At 58.9% G+C, this 20,731-nt stretch overlaps 2 protein-coding genes across 3 annotated transcripts; both read right to left on the reverse strand.

Annotated features, from left to right (window-relative positions):
- Nucleotides 1-5,860: 5,860 nt before the first annotated feature.
- On the reverse strand, nt 5,861-9,633 carry C2CD4C (C2 calcium dependent domain containing 4C). The gene is made up of 2 exons (XM_058040813.1): nt 9,616-9,633; nt 5,861-9,295 (listed from the first exon to the last, which is right to left on the reverse strand). The coding sequence occupies exon 2, from the start codon at nt 9,274-9,276 to the stop codon at nt 8,017-8,019; it is 1,260 nt and encodes a 419-aa protein (XP_057896796.1). The 5' UTR covers nt 9,277-9,295; nt 9,616-9,633; the 3' UTR covers nt 5,861-8,016.
- Nucleotides 9,634-11,590: 1,957 nt separating this feature from the next.
- Nucleotides 11,591-18,055, reverse strand: SHC2 (SHC adaptor protein 2). Of its 2 annotated transcripts, XM_058040788.1 has the most exons (13): nt 17,561-18,055; nt 17,081-17,151; nt 16,602-16,662; nt 16,351-16,470; nt 16,194-16,247; nt 16,004-16,055; nt 15,123-15,249; nt 14,837-15,002; nt 14,693-14,759; nt 14,440-14,604; nt 14,002-14,303; nt 12,839-12,977; nt 11,591-12,676 (listed from the first exon to the last, which is right to left on the reverse strand). In XM_058040788.1, the coding sequence occupies exons 1-12, from the start codon at nt 18,047-18,049 to the stop codon at nt 12,849-12,851; spliced, it is 1,803 nt and encodes a 600-aa protein (XP_057896771.1). In that variant the 5' UTR covers nt 18,050-18,055; the 3' UTR covers nt 11,591-12,676; nt 12,839-12,848. The 2 variants fall into 2 exon arrangements, with proteins under 2 accessions (XP_057896771.1, XP_057896770.1); XM_058040787.1 differs by having other exon boundaries at nt 11,591-12,977.
- Nucleotides 18,056-20,731: the final 2,676 nt, after the last annotated feature.

Below are 20,731 nucleotides of genomic sequence, written 5' to 3' on the forward strand. Positions count from 1 at the left end.
AGGTTATTGCTTTTAAGGGCTAATCCTCTGTTAACTGTGTCCCTTTTTGGGTTTATTTTTTCCAGAAAAAGGCAGCTGGACTGTCTGTAACTCTTTGTTTTTATTGTCTCATATTGTCCTAATTCAAATTGTCCAAAAAAATATTACTCTAATTGTATTGCTATTTTTCTAACCATTTTATTACTATTAAATTTTTTAAATTTTAAAAACAACTGATTGGCATTTTTAATATGCATCATATATGAGCTGTACGAATATGCAACAGGCTGTTGTTCTTAAGGGTTAATCCTCTGTTAACTGTGTCCTTTTTCGAGCTTATTTTGCCCAGAAAAATGTACCTGGATTGTCTGCAACTCTTTGTTTTTATTGTCTCATATTGTCCTAATGAAAATTGTCGAAATCATTATTACTCTAACTATGTTTGGTATATTTGATATATTTGATATATAATATATAATATATAATATATAATATATAATACATTATATAATATATAATATATAATAATATATAATAATAAATAATATAATATAATATAATATAATATAATATAACATAATATATAATAATAGACACATATAAATTTATATACATGTATACATATTTAATATATTTTATATATATGCTTTATATATCTCTACATATTATATCTGACCATTTTATTACTATTAAAATTTTATTACTATTATTACTATTTTATTACTATTTTAAAAACAAGTGATTGGCGTTGTTCACCTGGGGGAACACCTGGGGAACACCTGGCTGCTCTCTGCTCCCGGGCTCTGCCAGCTGTGCCCCTTCAGCCCAGCCTGGCCCTGTGACACTTGGGGACATCCATGGAATTGTCCTGGTGGCCAGAGCCGCTCTCTCCACGGCCGCCTCTGCCGGGAGTGGGGCGGGCAGGGAGCCAGCGGCAGTGGGAGGGAACAGATTGCCCGCAAAAAAGCGCCTCGGCTCCCAAACGGCGCGGAGCAGGATCTCCCCAGGGTTTGTGCCTTGTTTGTCTGAGCCCCCTCAGAGGCTCTGGGGCTGTTTAGGGATTTTTCATTATGATGTGGGGCTGGGAAAGGTGAGGGCACCTGGAGGATCCCATCCTGCCCAGGATGGGCAAGGAACAGCCCTGGCAAGCGCTGCAGGCATTGTGCATCCTGCCCTGGCACAGGTGAGGCAAACGCTGGCCCAGCAGCAGATCACCTTTGGCTGATTGCAGTGTTCTCACCTTGATAAGATTAGCAATTAGCAACTACAGAAACCTCCTGCCACAATTGGTCTGGGTCAGGAGCCGTGAGAGGGAAATTGGACACGGAAACGCAAACGGGGATTAATTATAACCTGGCAATGGACAGCTTGGAGAGTTTAAATCTGTGTTTTTATGGATTTCTCAGTGCAACCTCTGGGTGTGAAGGGTGCCAAGGGCTTCACCTCAGCAAAGATGTGCTCAGTGCTGTCCAGGCCATGCAGAGGTGGGACAGGGATGTCACAGTGGTCCAGACTGCATTGCAAGATGTTTTCTATTACCATCTGTATGGCAGATTATCTTTTGTCAGGTGGGCAGTTTGCCTTATCTCTCTCTTTTTGAGTGACCACAATCACTCCTCCCTCCGGAGGGGACATCTGCTGATAACAGCTATTGAATGTCACTGCATGGCTGATAAGAACTACAGCATCCCATTGGGAGATGTGAGCCCAGAGGGAGGAGCCAAGCATTCCTACCTGGATATAATCTGGAGATTCTGGAACACCAGCCAAGCATTCCTACCAGGATATAATCTGGAGATTCTGGAACACCAGCACAGCTTCTCCACTGGATTTCCCAGAGGAACAGCAGCTGTCTCTTCTTCCGCTGGATCTTCAGAGGAAGAATACACCTTTCTCCAGGATCCCTGCTCCAGCAGAACCACCCCTGACACTGCAGGAGGTCTGAGCCACAATTCCAACGGGACTGCTGCCAACACCCTGAGCCACAGGGTGCCAGGTTGTGTTCTGACTCTGTCAGTGTTGTTCTAGTGTACTGCATTGTTTATTTTATCCTTTTATTTTTTTTTTCTTCCCTATTAAAGAACTGTTATTTCCTGCTCCCATATTTTTGCCTGAGAGCCCCTTAATTTAAAATTTACAACAATTCAGAGGGGCGGGGAGGGTTTACATTCTCCATTTCAGGGGAGGCTCCTGCCTTCCTTAGCAGACTCCTGTCTTTCCAAACCAAGACACAGAGGACAGGCCTGAGCTGGATCCCAGTGTGAGGCATGGGTGAGTGTTGCTGGAGATCCCTGCCCTCTCTGCTCCCGCCTGGCAGCCGCTGTTGTTATCTCATTGCCATGGCAATGCCAGCCCGGTTATCACTGCATGGACACAGTGCTTCTGCCAGGCAGGAGCGGTGCCAGGCCAGGCTGGAGCCCCCTCCCACCACAGCCCACTCCCCTGAACGGCCACAGCACGGGGAGCAGGGTTAACACACCCCCAAATCTCTGGGGATATGCAGATGGACATGTCCCCTTACCCCAGAGGTGAGATCTGGGTGGGAAGCACAGAGAGGAGATTCTGCACCTGGAGCATCTCCCAGCCCTGCCCTGCTGTGTCCAGCCAGGTGCCTCCCACCTCAGCAGGACCTCTGTCACAGACATCCTTTATGGAAAATCCTTTCCTTAGGATTTGTCCTCCTGAGAAGCTGAGAGGCCTCAGGAACAAAATGTAAACAATGATTATCTGCTGCTGTGGAATGCAACAGGTGCATCTGGGATTGTCCCATGTTTGTTTCTAATTAATGGCCAATCACAGTCAGCTGGCTTGGACTCTCCTTTGTTATCATTCCTTTCTATTCTTAGCAGGCCTTTGGATGAAATCCTTTCTTCTATTCTTTTAGTATAGTTTTAATGTAATATCTATCATAAAATAATAAATCAAGCCTTCTGAAACACAGAGTCAGATCCTCATCTCTTCCCCAATCTGAAAACCCCTGTGAACACGGTCACAGCCCCTCTGTGCCCCACAGCCCTCCTGGGCTGGCACCAGCCCCTGGCCCCCAAAGCCACCTGGATCAGCACCCGGCTGCACTGATATTGAAGTGTTTGCCAGCAGCTGCTGGTGTTTAACAAATCCTCCTGTCCGGTTATTTATGCTGTTTTTTCTCCCTCCCACCTAGGCTTTCTTGGTGCTTTGGCAATTTTGCAAATATTTTAAAGGCAGAATTTCAGAGTCCACCAGGCAGCTAGCGAGGAGCAGGTCACCAGAGAGGGTGAGGAGAGGCAGGGAAGATCTGTTGTATTCCACTAAATACACGGATTCTTGCAAAGATCCTCCACCCTGCTGCTCTCACCCTCATCCATCCCTGCACTCTCCCACTGCAGCTCCTCGTGTTCTGTACACCCACCCTACCCCATCCCCAATTCAAAGCTGGATCCAGGGGCTGGAATTAACGATGAGGGGGAGACCAAATTGCCATTTCCCATCCTCTGGTTGCCTTTTCCTGGTTATGAAGGCACAGTCTGGGCCCAGATCCCTGTTGGATTGGCAGCCTCAAAGCAGGAGAGCAAAGTGCAGGTGGAAAAGCAGAATAGAGGGAGCATGAGCTGGGGTTTCACCTGGCTGCTCTTTACCTGGGCACCCCTGACCCCAGGGGCTGCGTTGTGCAGTGGGGATGTGTCACCCTCTTCCTCAGAGGATGCCTCATCTTTTTCCTCCCAGCTCGGGAGCTCCTCTCACGATCTGAGCCCAGATCCCTGTTGGATTGGCAGCCTCAAGGCAGGAGAGCAAAGTGCAGATGGAAAAGCAGCGCAGAGGGAGCATTGCTGGGGCAGCTGCTGCCACCAAGCTGCATTTCAGCACAGAGCCAAGAGCCTCGGGGCTCACAAGGACCTGGAGGGCATCTCAGCCCCCGGTGGGCTCTGGGGAGGTTTCTGTGTCCCCTGGAGGAGCAGCACAGGCTGCTTGGTGCCGGGGGTAACTCAGAAGCGTCACTCTCCACTGAAGAGACTGCGAGATTCGATTAAGTTCTGTTTTCCTCCCAGTAACAGTGGGAGTCTCTGCTCTCCCCTCTCAGGCAGACACGCTGCCATGGAAGACAAATGCTCTCAATAAAGCGCTGCAGCCGGGGGGAGGCCGATGCTCCATCCCTGCACCCGCACCGCTCCCGCCGCTTCCCCGCGCCCTCCCCGCCCCGGTCCCGGCGTCCAGAACCGTGTGGCGAAGTCACCACCGGTACCGAGCTGGCTCCGACCTCAGGGCCACCCCCATCCCCGCCCGGAGCCCCCCCCCCGCCACCGGCCGAGCGTTGCCAAGCAACGGGAAGATGCTTTTCTGACCGAAACGGGAAATCGGCAGCGGAGTCGGGGGTTGGGGGAGGGAAAGGGCTGGGCTGGAGCACGCCAGGCTCCCCCAGCCTCGACAGCACCCAAAAAACCCCCAGAGGAGAGGGCAAAACGGCTCAGCCAAAACTGATCCCCGCACACCTCGGCATTGGGAGCCCCAGGGTGTCCCCAGCGGGACCAGGGTGTCCCCAGCAGGGCCAGGGTGTCCCCAGCAGTGACAATCTCGCTGATCTCCTCGCTGCAGAGCCCTCCTGGCAGCCTCGGCCCTGCAGAACACCCTGGATGAAACTGAACCCCTAATTTGCCCTCCCTCGCTCGCTCGCTCGCTCGCTCGCCAGCCATCACGCCACGGCTAAATGAGCTCCAGGCAATTTTCTCAGAAGTTGAGTCCTCGGCGCTGAGGGAACACAGGGCTAAAAATAGCCGTGGCCTGTGTGTGCCTCTCAGCCAGGTGAGGCTCAGTGCCTCTCTCGGGAGATCAGGGCTCCTCCTCATCCAGCTCTGCCTCAGTTTCCCCGCACACATTGGGTCACGCATTCCTCAGGACCCCTGTGCAGGGGAAATCTCCCAGGGCTCAGACATCACTTGGTGTGCAGAGCTTGAATTTCACCTGGCTGCTCTTTACCTGGGCACCCACCCGACCCCAGCGGCTGCGTTGTGCAGTGGGGATGTGTCAGACTCTTCCTCACAGGATTCCTCATCCTCTTCCTCGCAGCTCTCAGCATGACCAAGCCCTCCCAGGTCCACCGAGGCACGCACATTTCCTTCCCACGGTGTCTCAATTACAAATTCAGAGTGAAATCTTCCCCCACAAGATGCCCCTCTCTCCACCCCTCTGGCTGCTTCAAGTGTTGGACACTTTCCAGGGATTTTCGTGTGCTCAGGCTGACCCCATCCACTCTGGTTCAGACTAACTTAATCAGCCTCGTTTTTGTTACTGCTGCAGGTTTGGACCTCTAGAAAAAGCATGACTTAAATTATTAGCACCCACCAAGCTGCTTTCAGCAACCCTGTGGGGGCCAGAGGTGAGAGAACAGATCTGTTCCCACCCAGCCTCTGTAGCTACCAAAAAAATGACAAATTATCAGAATTGTGGAAATTAGAAAAATGGTATTTAGGTAACAGGCAAACACTCCTCTTTTTCTTCAGCAGCATCTGGCTAGGAACAGATTTGGAAGTGGCAGGTGGGGGAGAAAAGAAAGCAACCTGAATGCTGTCAGCTGGGCAGGGGGAGTGGCAAGAACAAAACCATCACCATTTTCTTCATCTCCAGCGCTGAGGAGGGCTGCAGGGGTCAGGAGGAGGAGGAAGGACACCCACAGAGTGTCACAGCCCTGGCTGTGAGCTGGCAATGCCGTGGTTCAGCACAGCCCTGAGTCCAACCTCAAGCAGGAGCAGCACCTTTCCCCATCTCCCCTCACCCCATGGGGAAGGGTTTCAGAAGCTCCTTGAGCCCCTGGAAAGCTGCTTGGAAAGGGGAGCACACAGGGAGCCATGAAGAATAATGCCAGGAAATATCTTTGGGGAAAGCAGGAGCCAGGGCCACACCTGCGTCTGTTTTAGAAATGACTTTATTGCACTAAAAAGAGGAAATCATCTGTAAACAAACATTCCATTCAGGTAATAATATATGGGGGTTTTTTTCACTCCAAAAAAATACATCGTTAAATCCAGCCACAGAAATATCAAAGCAGGGACAACAGAAAACAGCTCCAGCAGCAGAGAGAGACTCATCCAAGCAACAGCCCTGGCTGCCACACCACCAGCCCAGCTCAGAGCAGTGAATCCCAGGGCTCCATGCATGGTCACACACCCAAATCCAGCCCTGGCACAGGCTGGGCTGGGGCAGGACGAGGGTCCCCAACCCCTTGGGTCTCCCTTTGGGGTCAGCCTGGGCTCCTGCTCTCAGCATCCTCCTCCCCAAAACCAAAGGCACACGGTTCTTCTGAGGGGATGTCAGCCCTCACACCTCTCAGAGCACCACAGCCTTCATCCCAGCTCCCACTCCTCCTCTTCCTGCGGCCTTTCCCTCCATCCCAGCAGCTCCAGGGTACCCCCAGCACCCCCAGGGAGCACAGGGTGAGGTGTGTGGGGGCTGCCAGCTGGGTAGGGTCCCCTTCCTGCCCCAGAGCTCCTCAGGGGCACAATGGTCACCCCAGAGCCTGTTTGTGACCCCTCTCCCTGTCCCCAGAGCCCTCCTCCCAGGGCATTTTGGGGCTGGGGAACCATCCCTGGTGCTGGGGTGCAGGGAAACCTCAAGTGGGAAACTCCCCGTGAAGGATGGACGTGTCAGCTCCTCGTGTCCTGCTCCTTTTCAGCCACAAGCTCAGCAAACAGCCACGGTCACCCTGGATCCCCCCCACCCCGCCCCGCCGTGCAAACAACGGCTCTGCCTCTGTTACCTGGAACGTATTTACAGACAAAATAAAACTGCTGCGAAAAAGATCAGCCTCGGGTATAAATAGTCAACACTGAGATCTGCCATCTGCTGCAAAAGGACAAGGAAGGAACACGGACTGTTAACACAGAGGGGACACACGTGTGTGTGTGTGTGTGTGTCCTGCTCCCCGCACAGAAACATGCAGAGCCCGACACAAAGGCTGACACCACACCGAACAACGACGCAGAGTGTTTGATCCGCCCGCAGGAATGCCCCGGCTGGGCCCTCCCCGCCCTCAGTGTCCCCAGGCACTCTGCAGGGTGACACGGTGCCATGGGGAGGGTCGGCAGCACCGAGCTCCAGAGGGAAGCTGAAAGCCAGGCCAGTGCTTTGGGATGTCAGATCCTGCTGGGCACAGGGGCTTGGTGGTCCCACAGGACACGTCTCTGCTGCCACTTGGAAGATCCTTTCATAGACAAGGGGGGATGGAGGGTTTTGGAGCCTCACCTGCACTCAGGTGGGGCCGCTCCTGTCACCTCAGCTTTTGTCAGCAGGTACATCTGCTGGGACACTGCCTGTGCCCAGGGCAGGGGTGCCAGCCCCTGGCATCTCCCTCCTGTGGGAAAGGCACAGGCAGCCTCCTGGATTTGGGCAAAACAAACCCCCCCAAGCTCCATGAGCAGTTTTCCAGTGGGGTCAGCAGTGGGGACAGTGCTGGGGTGGGCAGGGAGGGCAGCCCAGGAGGCTGCAGGGCTCAGACCAAGCCAACCTTGCAGCCTCACAGGGCTGGGCCGAGCCCAGGAAAGGCTCAAAAGCCACAACCCTGACTCATCCCCCAGGCTGACCACTCTCAGGTCACCTCTGCAGTATTTTCTTTGCAGTTTCCAAGAGCAGAAACTTGTCTTTTAAATTGAAGCTGTCACCAAACTACAGGTGCTGGGGCTTTCAGAGGTGGCCCTAAGTGTGCTGCAGAGATTCACCCACCTCCAACCTGCTTGGTGGCAGCTGGAGACCACAGGGAGGGAAGGCTCCAACAGGTGCTTCCATCCTCCCTGGCGGTGGGGAATGGGCTGGAGGCTCCCCGTTTTCTGCTGCACCCGGGGCAGGAGCAGGGAGGGAGCAGGGGCAGAGAGGCTGTGGCTGCCGGCTGGAGTTGGCAGAGCCCCATTCCTGGGGACCCCCACACTCTGCACCATTCCTGGGGACCCCCACACTCTGCCACGACCCCGGCCCTCCTCAGGGGGCCCTTCCAAACCCTCCTGCAGCGGGGCTGGGGGACAGCGCCGGCCCCACAGGCGGGAGGGCTCCCTCGGGGCTGGCAGCAGGTACCTACAGGCAGGAGAGCAGGGCGGTGAGCGGCAGCTCCTTCTCCCCCAGCAGCGTGTCCCGCTTAAGGCTGCTGCCCTTGTTGACCACCTTGAGCTTCAGGGACATCTTCCTGGCGTGCCCGGGGCCCAGCCCATCGAAGAAGAAGTCCTCGTTGAAGACGGGGTTGCGGCTGTTCTTGACGATGGTGCTGCGCTGCTTCTGCAGCTTGCCGGGGTTGAGGCACAGCGAGACGCAGCAGTTGATGCTGCGCAGGTCGACCAGGGCATCGTAGAGGTCCTCGGCGGACACGAGGCGCACTCGCAGCCGGGCATTGGAGGGGTCGTACTCAGCGGCCAGGCGGAGGCTCCCGCCCCGGCTCAGCCGCAGGCTGTGCTCCCGGTCCCGGTCCCGGCCCGCGGGCAGCTCCAGGGGCAGCACGGCCGTCGGCGGCTGCTGCGTCCCGGCCGGGGCGCTCCGGGCGCGGCGCTGGGCGCTGGGGCTGGTGTCGGCGGAGCTGTCGTCGGTGCTCAGCGAGCTGTTGCGGGCCACCGAGTGCTTCAGCTTGATCACCTTGGACTGGCTCTCCTGGCTGAAGAGCTTCAGCAGGGACACGGAGCGCGACAGCAGCGGCGAGCCGAAGGGTGAGGACTCGGCCGAGGAGCACGTGTCGCTCTCTCCGCCGCTGAAATACCGGCCCGGGTGCATCAGGGCGGCGCCGAGATCCGCCGGTGTCCGGCGGCCGCTGTCGCCGTTGAGCTTGGCTTTGCGCTGGGCGCCGGGCGAGGTGACGGGCGAGGGGCACAGGCTGCTGTGCTCGCTGTGGAACAGGGACTCCTTGCGCCGGGTGTGCGGGCTCTCCATCAGCGTGGCGAAGCCGTACGAGGTCTGAGCCTTGGGCACGTAGGGCAGCGACATGGCCGTCTGTGCCTGCGGGTCCACGTTGGTGCCGCCCTCGGTCCAGTCCTCGGCGGTCTCGATCTGGATGATGTGCCGCCCGCGGGTGCGGGACCGGGAGCGGCCGGACGGGCGGGGGCTGCGCGGGGCTTTGCGCTTGGCCAGGTCCTGCTCCGACACCGAGGCGCCCAGAGCGGCCCCCGCGGGCGCCTCGGAGCCCTCGGCCTCGGCGGGAGCCGCGCTCAGCTTGGGCGGGATGAAGAAGTCGGGGATCTTGTCGGGGGTGAGGACGTTGCTGTAGCGGGATCCCCGCGAGGACTCGTCCGTCCCCGCGCCCCGGGAGCCGCCGTTCTCCGCCACCCCGCGCAGCCGCTCCAGCAGCCACATGTTGCTGCGAGATGCGGGGCTGGAAGAGACCCGAGGGGCACCGCTGTCACCGGGGGCCGGGCACCGGCGGAGGCAGGACGAAGCCGGAAGCACCGGGAGCGACCGGCGGCACCGAGAGACGCGGACCGGGCGGGCGGGTGGGACGGGACAAGCACCGGAGGGACCGGGGGACGCGCCAGCCCGGGGAGGAGCGCGAAGGAAGCGGCCGCGGGGAGCGGGGACCCGGGGGACGGGGATGCGATGGGACGGGGCAGACGCGACGCGACGCCGGGACCGACGGAAGGACGGACCGACCGAGAGGCGCCGCCGCCAGCGGGACGTTGCCAGGAGCCGCCGCACCTGGAGCGGAGCCGCCGCCGCCGCAGCCCGGGCGGGGCGGGAGCGGACGTGCTTTTATACGGCGGCGGCGGTGGCGGCGGCTCCGCTCCCGTCCGCGCCGTAATCCTCCGAGTGCGGCGCCCCCTCATTTCTGCCCGAGCGGGGCTGGAAACGGGACCGGGACCGGGCAACCGGGACCGGGACTGGGACCCCGACCGAGCGGCACCGGGACCGGGACCGCAACCAGGGCTGGAAACGGGAACGGGACCGGGACCGGGACCCGGATCGAGCGGGACCAGGACCGAACGGGACCGGAACTGGGACCCCGACCTAGCGGGACAGAGACCGGGACCCCGACCGAGCCGGACCGGAACCGGGACCGGGACCGAACGGCTCCGAGACTGGCGCCGTGAGCCCCCGGGTGCTGATGCTCGGGAGATGCAGGAACCCGAGCCCCGGACACCCGGCCGCGTTACCACGGGAGTGTCGGGTTTGGGATGGGGCCAGGAGTGGGATCGGGACGGCAGCAGCCCCGCTCCGCCCCTCCCGGTGCCCCCTCTGGGTGCTGCCTCTCTCCACTCCCACCTCTTGATCTCCGAGCACTGAATGAAGCCAGCAGCATCTCGGGGCTGAGCTGTTGCCTCATCGAGTGGTTTAATATTGCCCTGGAGGAGCTGCGGGAGATGGGACAGTGCCACATGTCCAACTCCCCCGTGTCACACAACCCAGGGATGCGGTCGGGGCTGGGGACACCGGGACAAAACATCGGGAGGGTTCACGGAGCATCACAGCGAGCCCCGGAGCCGCGGGGGTCGGGAGATTCAACCGAGGATCGGGCACGGCCCGTTCCCCGGGGATTTACAGCCTTGGGGACAGGGACAGTGCCACTGAAGGGTCCCGGCTGCTGCCCTGTGGGTGCCGTCAGGAAGCTCCATCATCATCCCCGAGCAGTGCAGGGCTGGCGGTGGAAGGAAGAACAGCCCGGTGTGGCCAGCGCCTTCCGCGGGGGCTGCGCGGCCTCGGCTCCCTCTGCATCCGCGCTCGGAGCTGGTAAAAAGGGGCGCCCGAGGGCTGGGGTGTCCCAGGGACAGCAGTGGCGATGGGGACATCACCCTGGGGTTCCGCAGGGAGCAGAGGGCAGATGGAACCCGGGGGAGGAGGAGGAGGAGGCTCACGGAAGGGGAAGCTGGCGAACAAAAGGCCGATGTTTGCTTTTCCTCCACCCTGCGAAACTGCGGGTAAACACGGAGCACGAATGGTTGAGTTCCCCTGAGATAACAAAGAGCGCCGGGGCCGGGCCAGCTCTGCCGGTGCCCGCGGGGCACGGAAGGGGAACGGGGGGCTCCGAGCTGAGCACCGGCAGGGCTGGGGACGCCGGCAGGGCTGGGGACATCGCTGGTGGAGCTGGCAGTGTGCTACCACCTGCTGGAAGCTGGGAAGGAGGAGGGAGAGCTGCTGTGGGAGAGGGTTTGTGCCCTGAAAAATCGAACTGGGTGTGTCTGTGGTCTGAGACATTTGAGAGAGGTGCAGGGGATGGGTTGGTCAGGGAGATTTCCAAGGAGGCCGCGTTCTCTGCAGCTGCTCTTCTGTGCCTTCCAAACCTTCCCAAAACACCTCAGCCTTCCCTTCATAGGGGACGAAGAAGCAGCAGCCCTCCAGCCCAGCTCTGGGTTGAGGCACAGAGCCCCCTGCACCCATCGGCACCACAAATCAACCTCAACCAAAGTGGTTTAACCCTTGAAACAAGCTCCCCACCAGCCCTCCATCCCTCCAGGGCAGCATCCCCCTGCTGCAGGGCGAGGCACCGCCAGCAGGTGAACCGCAGGAGCTCGGTTGGTTCTCCAGCTGTGAAATAAGAAAGTCGGGGGCCCTCACTGCCTTTCCCTGCCTCTATTGAGGGAACAGTGCAATTATCTCTGCAGACACATCACTCCTCGACAGAAAATAGCAGCCGAGATGGAAGCGCCGCGTCGTCCCCGCGGAATCCAGCTATCAATGGAAAATTACACATTCATTACTGGGCTTTATTTAGGGGCTCATTTTATTCATTGGCTCGGCTGGCACTGGCCAGATCTGGCAGGGGCCATCCCCAGCGAGGGGCTGAGGGTGCTGGGGTGACCCTGCTCCCCAGGATGGGTGCTGGGGACGCAGAGCAGAGCCAGGATTGGTGCTGGACCCCCCAATTGTCTGTGACACAGGAGACACAGCCAGACCCACCCACAGCTCTGGCTCTGCTGTCACCCACAGTGGGTCACAGCTGGGTTTGTGCCACTCAGAGCCACCCCAGGGGTGGCTGCTCCAGGTGGAGGCAGGTTGGGAGAGCCAGTGCCAGGTGAGAGGAGGAGAGGCTGTGCAGGGCCAGCCCTGGGTGCCAAAGGCCACTCTGGAGCCAGGGGGACACTGGGTGACCCATGGGGGACACTGGGTGACCCGTAGGGACAGGGATAAGTGTGACTGGACAGGATGGGTTGGCCAAGGTGAGACCAGGCAGGAGCTGGTGGTGATGGAGACCTGTCCCCAGCATGAACCACCTGTGTTCCTTGCTCATCTCCAGGTTCAATTAGAAATGTATTCCAAAGCACAAACCCATGCCCAGCACCAGACACAGGGCGGGTAAAAGGGGGTTGTGATGGCACAAAAACCTGGCAAAAACCCTGAGCTGGCCATGGGACACCTCGTGAGCCCTCGTGAGCTCCATCCTGGCCCTGGCCTGGCTGCAGGGGCTTGGGCACACATGGAGCATCATCCTGTGGCAGCCACTCCGGGGAGAATCCAGCTGTAAAGGGACGTCCCCAACAGGAACATCCAACAGCAGCGTCCAAGAGATGGTTGTGCCTGGCCCCACAGGCAGAGCCAAGCCAGGGGCTGCAGCAACATCCACCAGCCCCACTGCAGTGCTGGGGCAAGTGGGGACAGCCCTGCCTGAGGTGGCTTCAGGCTCTGTCCCTCCTGCTGAGGCCGCTGAGCAGTTCCCACCCCAAGAGTGTTTTTCACCTGTAGGTGTGGAATTAAACCTCCGTGTGTCCAGCTGGGCAGGGCACCCCGTGCAGGTGATGGAGGCAGGCAGCACCCAAGGGAGAACCTGCAGGCTCAGGCACCACCCAGCCTCACTGGGGAGGAAAACGGGGAGCCTGACCCCAAACCTCAAAATCCAGGCACAACTGGAGAGGGGGAGCACGAAGAGACCCCAGGTTTGCCCTGGGGCGAGTCCAGAGCCGGGGGAGCAGATCAGGGGCTCACATACCCCCGTGGTGTCACTGCTTCCTCTGCACGACCTGGCGCAGGTGCAGCTCGCTCTCGGCGGCCACGATGGGCTGCTCGTTCTGCCGGTGGTGGCTGATGAGGTGGCTGATGCTCTCGAACAGCACGTCCTTGGTCCTCACCTGCAGCAGGGCACAGCAGTCCTCAGCTCAGCACAGCTGCCTCTCACCCTGATTTTTTTAAGATTTTCTGATGTTTGCATTCTCACGGCAAACTTCCTCACGCGCTTTCCGTAAATAACTCATTGTTTTGCGTTATTTATAGAGGAAGAGAAATCTGATGGACTGTTGGTTTGTCCAGTGTCATTGCAGAGGTGGCACTGTCACCCTCCAATCCACTTTTGGAAAACTATAAATCACTTTTGGAAAACTATAAATATTGGAATTATAAAACATGATTCCAACTTTTTCTTCACCTTGAGAGCAGCTGTGTGTTGTTTCATGTCCTATGGTGACATGGGGACACCTCACACCTGTGCCAGTGCCCTGGGGGGTGTCACCCTGATTTTTTAAGATTTTCTAAGCCTTCTGATGTTTACTTTCTTGTAGCAAACCTCCTCGCACACTTTCTGTAAATAACTTGTTTGGCATTTGTCATAGACAACTTTTTATGAAAAATCATCTCCTTAGGATTTTTTCCTCCTGAGAAGCTGAGAGGCCTCAGGAACAAAATGTAAACATTGATTATCTGCTGCTGTGGAATGCAACAGGTGCATCTGTGATTGGTCTCATGTTGGATGTTTGTAATTAATGGCCAATCAGCCCAGCTGGCTCGGGCTCTCTGTCTGAGCCACAAACCTTTGTTATCATTCTTTGCTATTCTATTCTTAGCTAGCCTTCTGAGGAGAACCTTTTCTTCTATTCTTTTAGTATAGTTTTAATGTAACATATATCATAAAATAATAAACCAAGCCTTCTGAAACATGGAGTCAGATCCTCGTCTCTTCCCTCAACACAAGACTCCAGTGAACGCCGTCACAGCTGGAGTCAGAAAACAAACTTCAATTTTCTTCGCGTTGAGAAGAAAAGGGAAGTGGTGTGTGCGTTGTTTTGTGCCCTATAGCGACAAGCACCCACTTCCAACACCCCATCCCTGCCCATAGCTGCATCCCCACCGCCCACCCCATCCCCTGCCCTCAGCCCTCACCACTCCCTCGGGATCCACCAGCAGGAGGTGCTTGGGCTGCCCGCTGTGCATTCCTGTCAGCACGTACTGCCCGGGGTTGGTGAGGCTGTCCCGCACCAGGAAATCCCCGTCCATCTGCAGCAGCCTCTCGGCATCCCTCCTGCTCATCCTCCCGTGGTACCAGGGCTCCTTCCGCAGCTGCTCCTCCGTGGGGGCGATGGGGGCTTTCCTTGTGGGGGGGCTCGGCCACTGGTCCTCCATGGGGGGGCTGCTGGCACCCCCTGCAATGCACTCGTGGAGCTTCAGGGCGTCCTCGAAGGGCCCTGTGGGATGCAGGGGTTGTGGGGTGTCACACCCAGGGCACACAGACCCCAGCCCACAGAGCGCTGCGGTGAGCTCAGCACCTCTGGAGCTGTTTTGGGTGACCCAGCACCGTTCCCCCAGCGAGCAATGGCTTACTCATGTCAAACAGATCCTTTTTGGGGCTCTCCTCTGCTGCCCCATGAGCCACCAGCTCGGGCTCCCAGGTGTCCAGGCTCTGCGTGTTCACGTACATGTGCTCCTCGTATTCCCGCGGCCCCAGGGCGTGGCTGTCAGCCTGCAGGTACCCATCGCAGGGCTGGCCTGCGAGGACAACCATCACCCCATCACTGCTGGCCAGAGCTGCCCAGAGGCACAGGGACCCCCCCCCGGCTCAGGGCTCAGTACCCACCCTGGCTCTCCACGTCCCAGGGTGGCCCCAGGTGGCTGCTCGGGTCTCGTCTGGCTGCTGACCCACCCTAGGGAAGGAGGCAGAAGAGCATTGGGGGGCTCTGCACGCCCAGGGCAAGGCCAGCAGAGGCTCTGAGGGGCTCACCTGGCTGCAGGGGATGGAGCTGCAGGGTTGAGCGCGGATGTGGCGGAGCCGGGAGTCCACCAGGCCCCCTGGAGGCGGCTCCTTCCCCGGGATGCTGTTGTAGTAATCGTGCTCTGCCGCCCCCTCCTCATCCTCGCCCCAGGCTGACTCCTCTGCAGCCAGCGCCCTGCAGCAGGGATGGGTGAGCTGCGGACAGGGTGACCCTGCAGGGACAGGGCATCCCAGAGCCACCCCCAGGCAGGGGGGACATGCCCGGGACAGGGGGGTGCAGCATCAGGGTCCCCACCTCTCTGGGGGTGCCACCACCTTGGGGGGGCTGTGCAGGTACTGCTTGAAGCGCAGCTCGAAGGCCTGGCCCACCGTGCTGATGACGCTCTGTGCCAGCCCCTCGCAGCACTCCAGGATGTGGCAGGCTGGGGACAGACAGACAGACACGCAGACACACAGACACACGGATGGTTTGAGTGTTTCCCCCACCCTGAGCCCACGGGGGATCTCTGTCACAGAGACCTTTTAAGGAAAATCCTTTCCTTAGGGCTTTTTCCTCCTGAGAAGCTGGGAGGCCTCAGGAACAAAATGTAAACATTGATTATCTGCTGCTGTGGAGTGCAACAGGTGCATCTGTGATTGGTTGTTTCTAATTAATGGCCAATCACAGAGAGTCTGAGCCACAAGCCTTTGTTATGATTCTTCTTCTGTCCTTTTCTATTCTTAGCTAGCATTCTGATGAAATCCTTTAGTCTATTCTTTTAGTATAGTTTTAATAGAATATATATCATAAAATAATAAATCAAGCCTTCTGAAACATGGAGTCAGATCCTCATCTCTTCCCTCATCCTGGGACCCCTGTGAACACCACCACAATTGATGTGAGGAACATTCCTTTTCCCTTTTCCATAATTCAGCTGTCTCAGACTCTCTGGTCAGTCACAAGATTTCATTATCATTCCATTCCTTTCTATTCCTTGCTAGCCTTCTGATGAAATCCTTTCTTCTATTCTTTTAGTATAGTTTTAATGTAATATATATCATAAAATAGTAAATCAAGCCTTCTGAAACGTGGAGTCAACATTGCCATCTCTTCCCTCGTCCTCAGAGCCCTGAACACGGTCACAGATTTCCTCCTCCAGCCTCCATCCCTCCCCCAGAGCCCCCAGGCCGTGTCACCTCTCTGGTTGATGGGGTCCTTGGCCACGTAGGCGACGTAATCCGTGGTATCCTGCAGACAGAGGGGACACCAGCACTCATGTCCTGCTGCTCTCAGCCCCAGCCCCACGTCCTGAGCCAGGCCAGGCCGCTCTGTGCTCAGCTCAGCTGGCAGAACCTGTCCCCACCACCCTGTGTGTGTGTCACTCACCATGTCCCCGCCGGAGGCGAAGGAGATGGACTGCATGTGGTGGTTGGCGATGATCTGCATGGAGAACACGGCCCAGGGAGGGATCAGCAAAGGGGCTGCCGGCTCCCAGGCTGGCAGGCAGCAGGAATGTGTGCCCAGGATGCCCAGGAGCGCTCACCTGGCGCGTGGTGGGGATCATGAGGTTCAGCCCATCCACGGAGATGTTGACAGCGATGCTCATGCCGGCGAAGTGCAGGTTGCTCTTGCCCAGGATGGAGAACAGGGCTTTGTTGGGAGCCTGACAGGGGAGAGGGTGCTGGGGGCAATGAAACCACCAGGGCCAGGCCCACAAACTGAGCAGACACCCCTGGTTCCCTGCCCCACAGCCTTGGCTTGTCCCAGGGACGGACAGGATAAATGGAAACTCACCTTCTTCTTCCAGATGCCCTTCACACCCGGCACTGCCTCGTACAGTCTGTTGATGGCTTCCCTGCAATGGACAGAGCCTGGCCTGCTCTCTGCTCCACATCCCAGCTGTTTTCCCACCCCACATTGCCCTGTGGGGTCTGCTGGCCCCACATCCCCGGGCACTGCAGCGTCCCCGCAGCGCTGCCCCACGTCACGGCCCCGGCCCCGGTACGTAATCCCGGCTGGGGCCACCTCCCTTCTTCTCTTTCCACCCATTGATCTGCAGCAGTGCCCTTCCTCTGTGTCCCTGGTGCAGGGCACAGCTCTTCCAGGCCTGTGCTCCCCTTTCTGCACAGGGCCCTGGGATGATGGAGCACCCAGAGACACTGAGGAGCATCCAGGGCCACCGAGGAGCACCCAGAGACACCAGGGAACATCCAGGGCCACCAGGGGCTTGGGGTGGCACTGGGATGTGGGACAGTGGGACTGCAGGGCCCTACCTGGTGACCTGTGTCCGCGTGTTGAAGTCCAGGGACCTCATGGAGCGCAGCACCTCAATGCACCCCATGTACTGAGGGGGGGAGAGCAGCACAGCAGGGCAGGAAAGGGACAGGAGAGGGTGTCAGGGATATCTTCCACAGCAGCTCCAGGCATCGCACAGCAGCTTTCAATCCCTACCCCAGAATGCCCCATCACACTCCCAAACCCTGTGCTAACACCCCAAAATCTCATCTGTGTGCTCCAGCTTGTGATGCCTGGTAGGGGATGGACACGCTGGAGTCCCAGCGTGGGCTCCAGGGCCCAGCAAGCCCCCGGGGCCCGGCCCCATCACGGCTGTGATGCACCTGAGGGGCTGCCCCGGTCCAGCCGTGCCGGGGGACCCGAGCGAGGGCTCAGCTGGACGAACCGGATCCCCCGAGCCCCGCACACGCCCGGGCCCGGGGCTCTCCGCGCCCTCCCGCGCCACCGGCGGGACTTACCCGGACAATGTAGGAGACGCCGGGCCCCAGCACCCTCTCGTCGGGGTGCAGCCAGCCCTGCGCCGGTTTGCGGATGAAGCTGCCCTTGCGGCTCCACTCATCCCCGCCGGGCCGGGCCCCCGCCGGTGCCGGTGCCGGTGCCGCCGCCGCGCCCCGCGCCCGCCCCGCCGCTCCCCGCGCCCTCTCGCCGCCCGGTAGCGCGCAGGGCGCGGCGCAGAGCGGCTCGCAGGCGCCCAGCACGGCGGCCAGCCCCGAGGGAGGCTCCGCCGCCGCGGCGGGGGCGTCCCGGGAGGCACCGGCGGGGCCGCGGCCGAGGAAGCCGCTGGAGCCGGGGAACTTCCACTGCGGCATCCGCGGCAGCAGCGCGCAGAAGGTGGTGCCGTGCTCGGGCTCCTCGCCCGCCGCGGGGCACGGCGCGGGGGCCGGCGACGGCATGGGGGCGGTCAGCGGCTCGTCGCGGAAGCGATCATACTTGGGCTCCGGGAGCATGCCCGGGGCCGCGCTCCGCTCCGCTGCCGCCGCCGCCGCCGCCGCCGCCGCGCCGGCTCCCACCCCCCGCCCGCTCCCCCGGGGCCGCGCCGCGCTGATGTCATGGTGAGAGCGCTGCTCCGCCGCCCGCCCGGCCCCGCATCCTCCGCCCCTGACCCCCCCCGAGGCCTCCAGAGCATCCCCGGCCCGCCCCGCATCCCCGCCCAGCGGCGGAGCATCCCCCGCACACAGCGGAGCATCCCCGTCCTGCCCCGCATCCCCGCGCACAGCGGAGCATCCCCGTCCTGCCCCGCATCCCCCGCACACAGCGGAGCATCCCCCGCACGCAGCAGCATCCACGCCGGGTCGCCCCCGCGGACACGGCCCGTGGGGCCGGAGCTGCCCACGCTGTGCCCTCCATCCTGCTCCGAACCGTGGGACTGACCCTGAGCGTTTCCAGCTTTGCCACAAGCGTTGGGAGCGAGGGGATGGGGGATGAGGCAGCGGAGGGTGACCGGGAGCCCCTCCCGGAGCCAGCGGGCTGTGGCCGCTCTCGGTGTGCGTTAGCTGGGCCGGTGCTGCCCTCGCCCACAACGGGGCCATTTTCTGCTCTTTCCACCTCTGCATGCCCAGGGCTGGCCGGGCAGGAGGCGGGGGAGGGCTCGGCCAGGCTTCGATGCACAAGCGGGCTGCCCTACTTGTGTGTGTCTCTCTCGCTGTGATCTCATCCGCAGCCAGATCTGACTCTTTTGTTTATATCTGTCTGGAGGGCTCAGGCAGCGAACAGCACAAACATTTTCTTGTTTTTTTTATTCGGCTTGTAACTGCAGCAAGCGGGGAGGGGGGGAGAAAAATCCCATAAAACCCTTAAAGGGATTTTCTGACCTCAATCGAGCGGTTCGCCCTTGCTCCTGCCCCGGGACTGCGGCGTTTTCCGAGCGGCTCAGAGGACTGGAGTGCTGGAACTCCCTCACTTTTCCCCAGCCCTGCATCCCCTCCATCCCCAAAGTGGTTTTAATGTTAGGGCTGCATCCTCGCAGCATCTCAGCCTCCTTTCAGCGCTTGTTTTCAGCTTTCTCGGGTCGCTTTTTGGTCCAACACCCCCCAGCCCTCGCGGTAAGCGGCACAAACAGCACCGGAGCCTCCCCGGGGGCCGGCACAAACAACACCGGAGCCTCTCCGTGCCCCGGACGGCACAGCCGCCTTTGTCTCCTCTCATCCTCGCTGTCTCCTGCTCCCCGGCAGGTGCCGGGGTGAGAGCCAGTAATTGCTCTAAGTGCGATCAATAAATCAAGGTAATAGAATTACATCTGCCGTTGCCATGTTGGGAAGCGCTTCCCTGCTCTCTGATCGCTCCCCTTGGTTTTGTTTTTGTGAAAAACGCCCAATCACTTGTTTGTTTGTGTTTTTTTTTTTAATTTTAAAAGTTTAATACTAATAAAATGGTTCTAAAAACAGTAATGCAATTAGAGTAATAATGATTTGGACAGTTTGGATTAGGACAATATGAGACAATAGAAACAAAGAGTTATGCACAGTCCAGGTAACTTTTTCTGGGCGGCACAAGCCCGAAAAAGGACACAGTTAACAAAGGATTAACCCTTAAAAGCAATAACCTGTTGCTTATTCATACACTTCATACATGATACATAAATTCCATTCAAATACTGGATTCTGTCTGGTCATCATCACCTTCTTCCTCATAATCCTAACAGCGGCTTCGAGGTGGGAAGAAGTTCATTTCTCCTGATAATGGGGCAATAAATTCTTTTTCTCTGAAAGATTTAGGTGTCCTGTGGCTGCTGTCTGGTGTGAGTCCTTTCTTTGGGATGGGATCCATGGGATGGGATGGGATGGGATCAATGGGATGGGATGGGATGGGATGGGATGGGACGGGATGGGATGGGATGGGATGAATGGGATGGGATGGGATGGGATGGGATGGGATGGGATGGGATGGGATGGGATGGGATGGGATGGGATGGGATGGGATGGGATGGGATGGGATGGGATGGGATGGGATGAATGGGATGGGATGGGATGGGATGGGATGGGATGGGATCCATGGGACGGGATGGGATGGGATGGGATCCATGGGATCCATGGGATGGGATGGGATGGGATGGGATGGGATGGGATGGGATGGGATGGGATCCATGGGATCCATGGGATCCATGGGATGGGATGGGACAGGATGGAACGGGATGGAATGGGATCCATGGGATTTTTGGGGATGGAATCGGATGGGATCCATGGGATTTGTTCCATGGGATGGGATGGGATGGGATCCATGAGACGGGATCGTCCTGGGAAGGTGGTTGGCTGTCACCACGCCGGGATGCCGGAGCTGAGTTCAGAGCCAGCAGCTCGGTACCGGGAGAGCCGCGCCGGGACAGACGCGGCCCTGCCGGTGCCGCCAGCCCCGGGGCGGCCGCGTGTCCTTGTTGCCCCGGCCTGCCCCAGCCGGGTGCGGTGCCCGTGGCGGAGCAGCAGCCGCCCCTCAAGGCTCCCCGGGGCCCTGGGTCGCAGCCGGTGCCACCGCCCGTTCCCGGTGCCACCGCCGGACCGTGACGTCACGGCCCCGCCCAAACCACCGAGAAATCCCCGCCCCCTTTACCAGTTCAGCCAATCACAGACCAAAATGGCCGACGACGAAGCTACGGAGCAGCCAATGAGACGCGAGGAGCGGCGCGGCGGAAGTGG

The sequence above is a fragment of the Melospiza georgiana genome, chromosome 26 (genome assembly GCF_028018845.1).
Source record: "Melospiza georgiana isolate bMelGeo1 chromosome 26, bMelGeo1.pri, whole genome shotgun sequence".
Taxonomy (NCBI): Eukaryota; Metazoa; Chordata; class Aves; order Passeriformes; family Passerellidae; genus Melospiza; species Melospiza georgiana.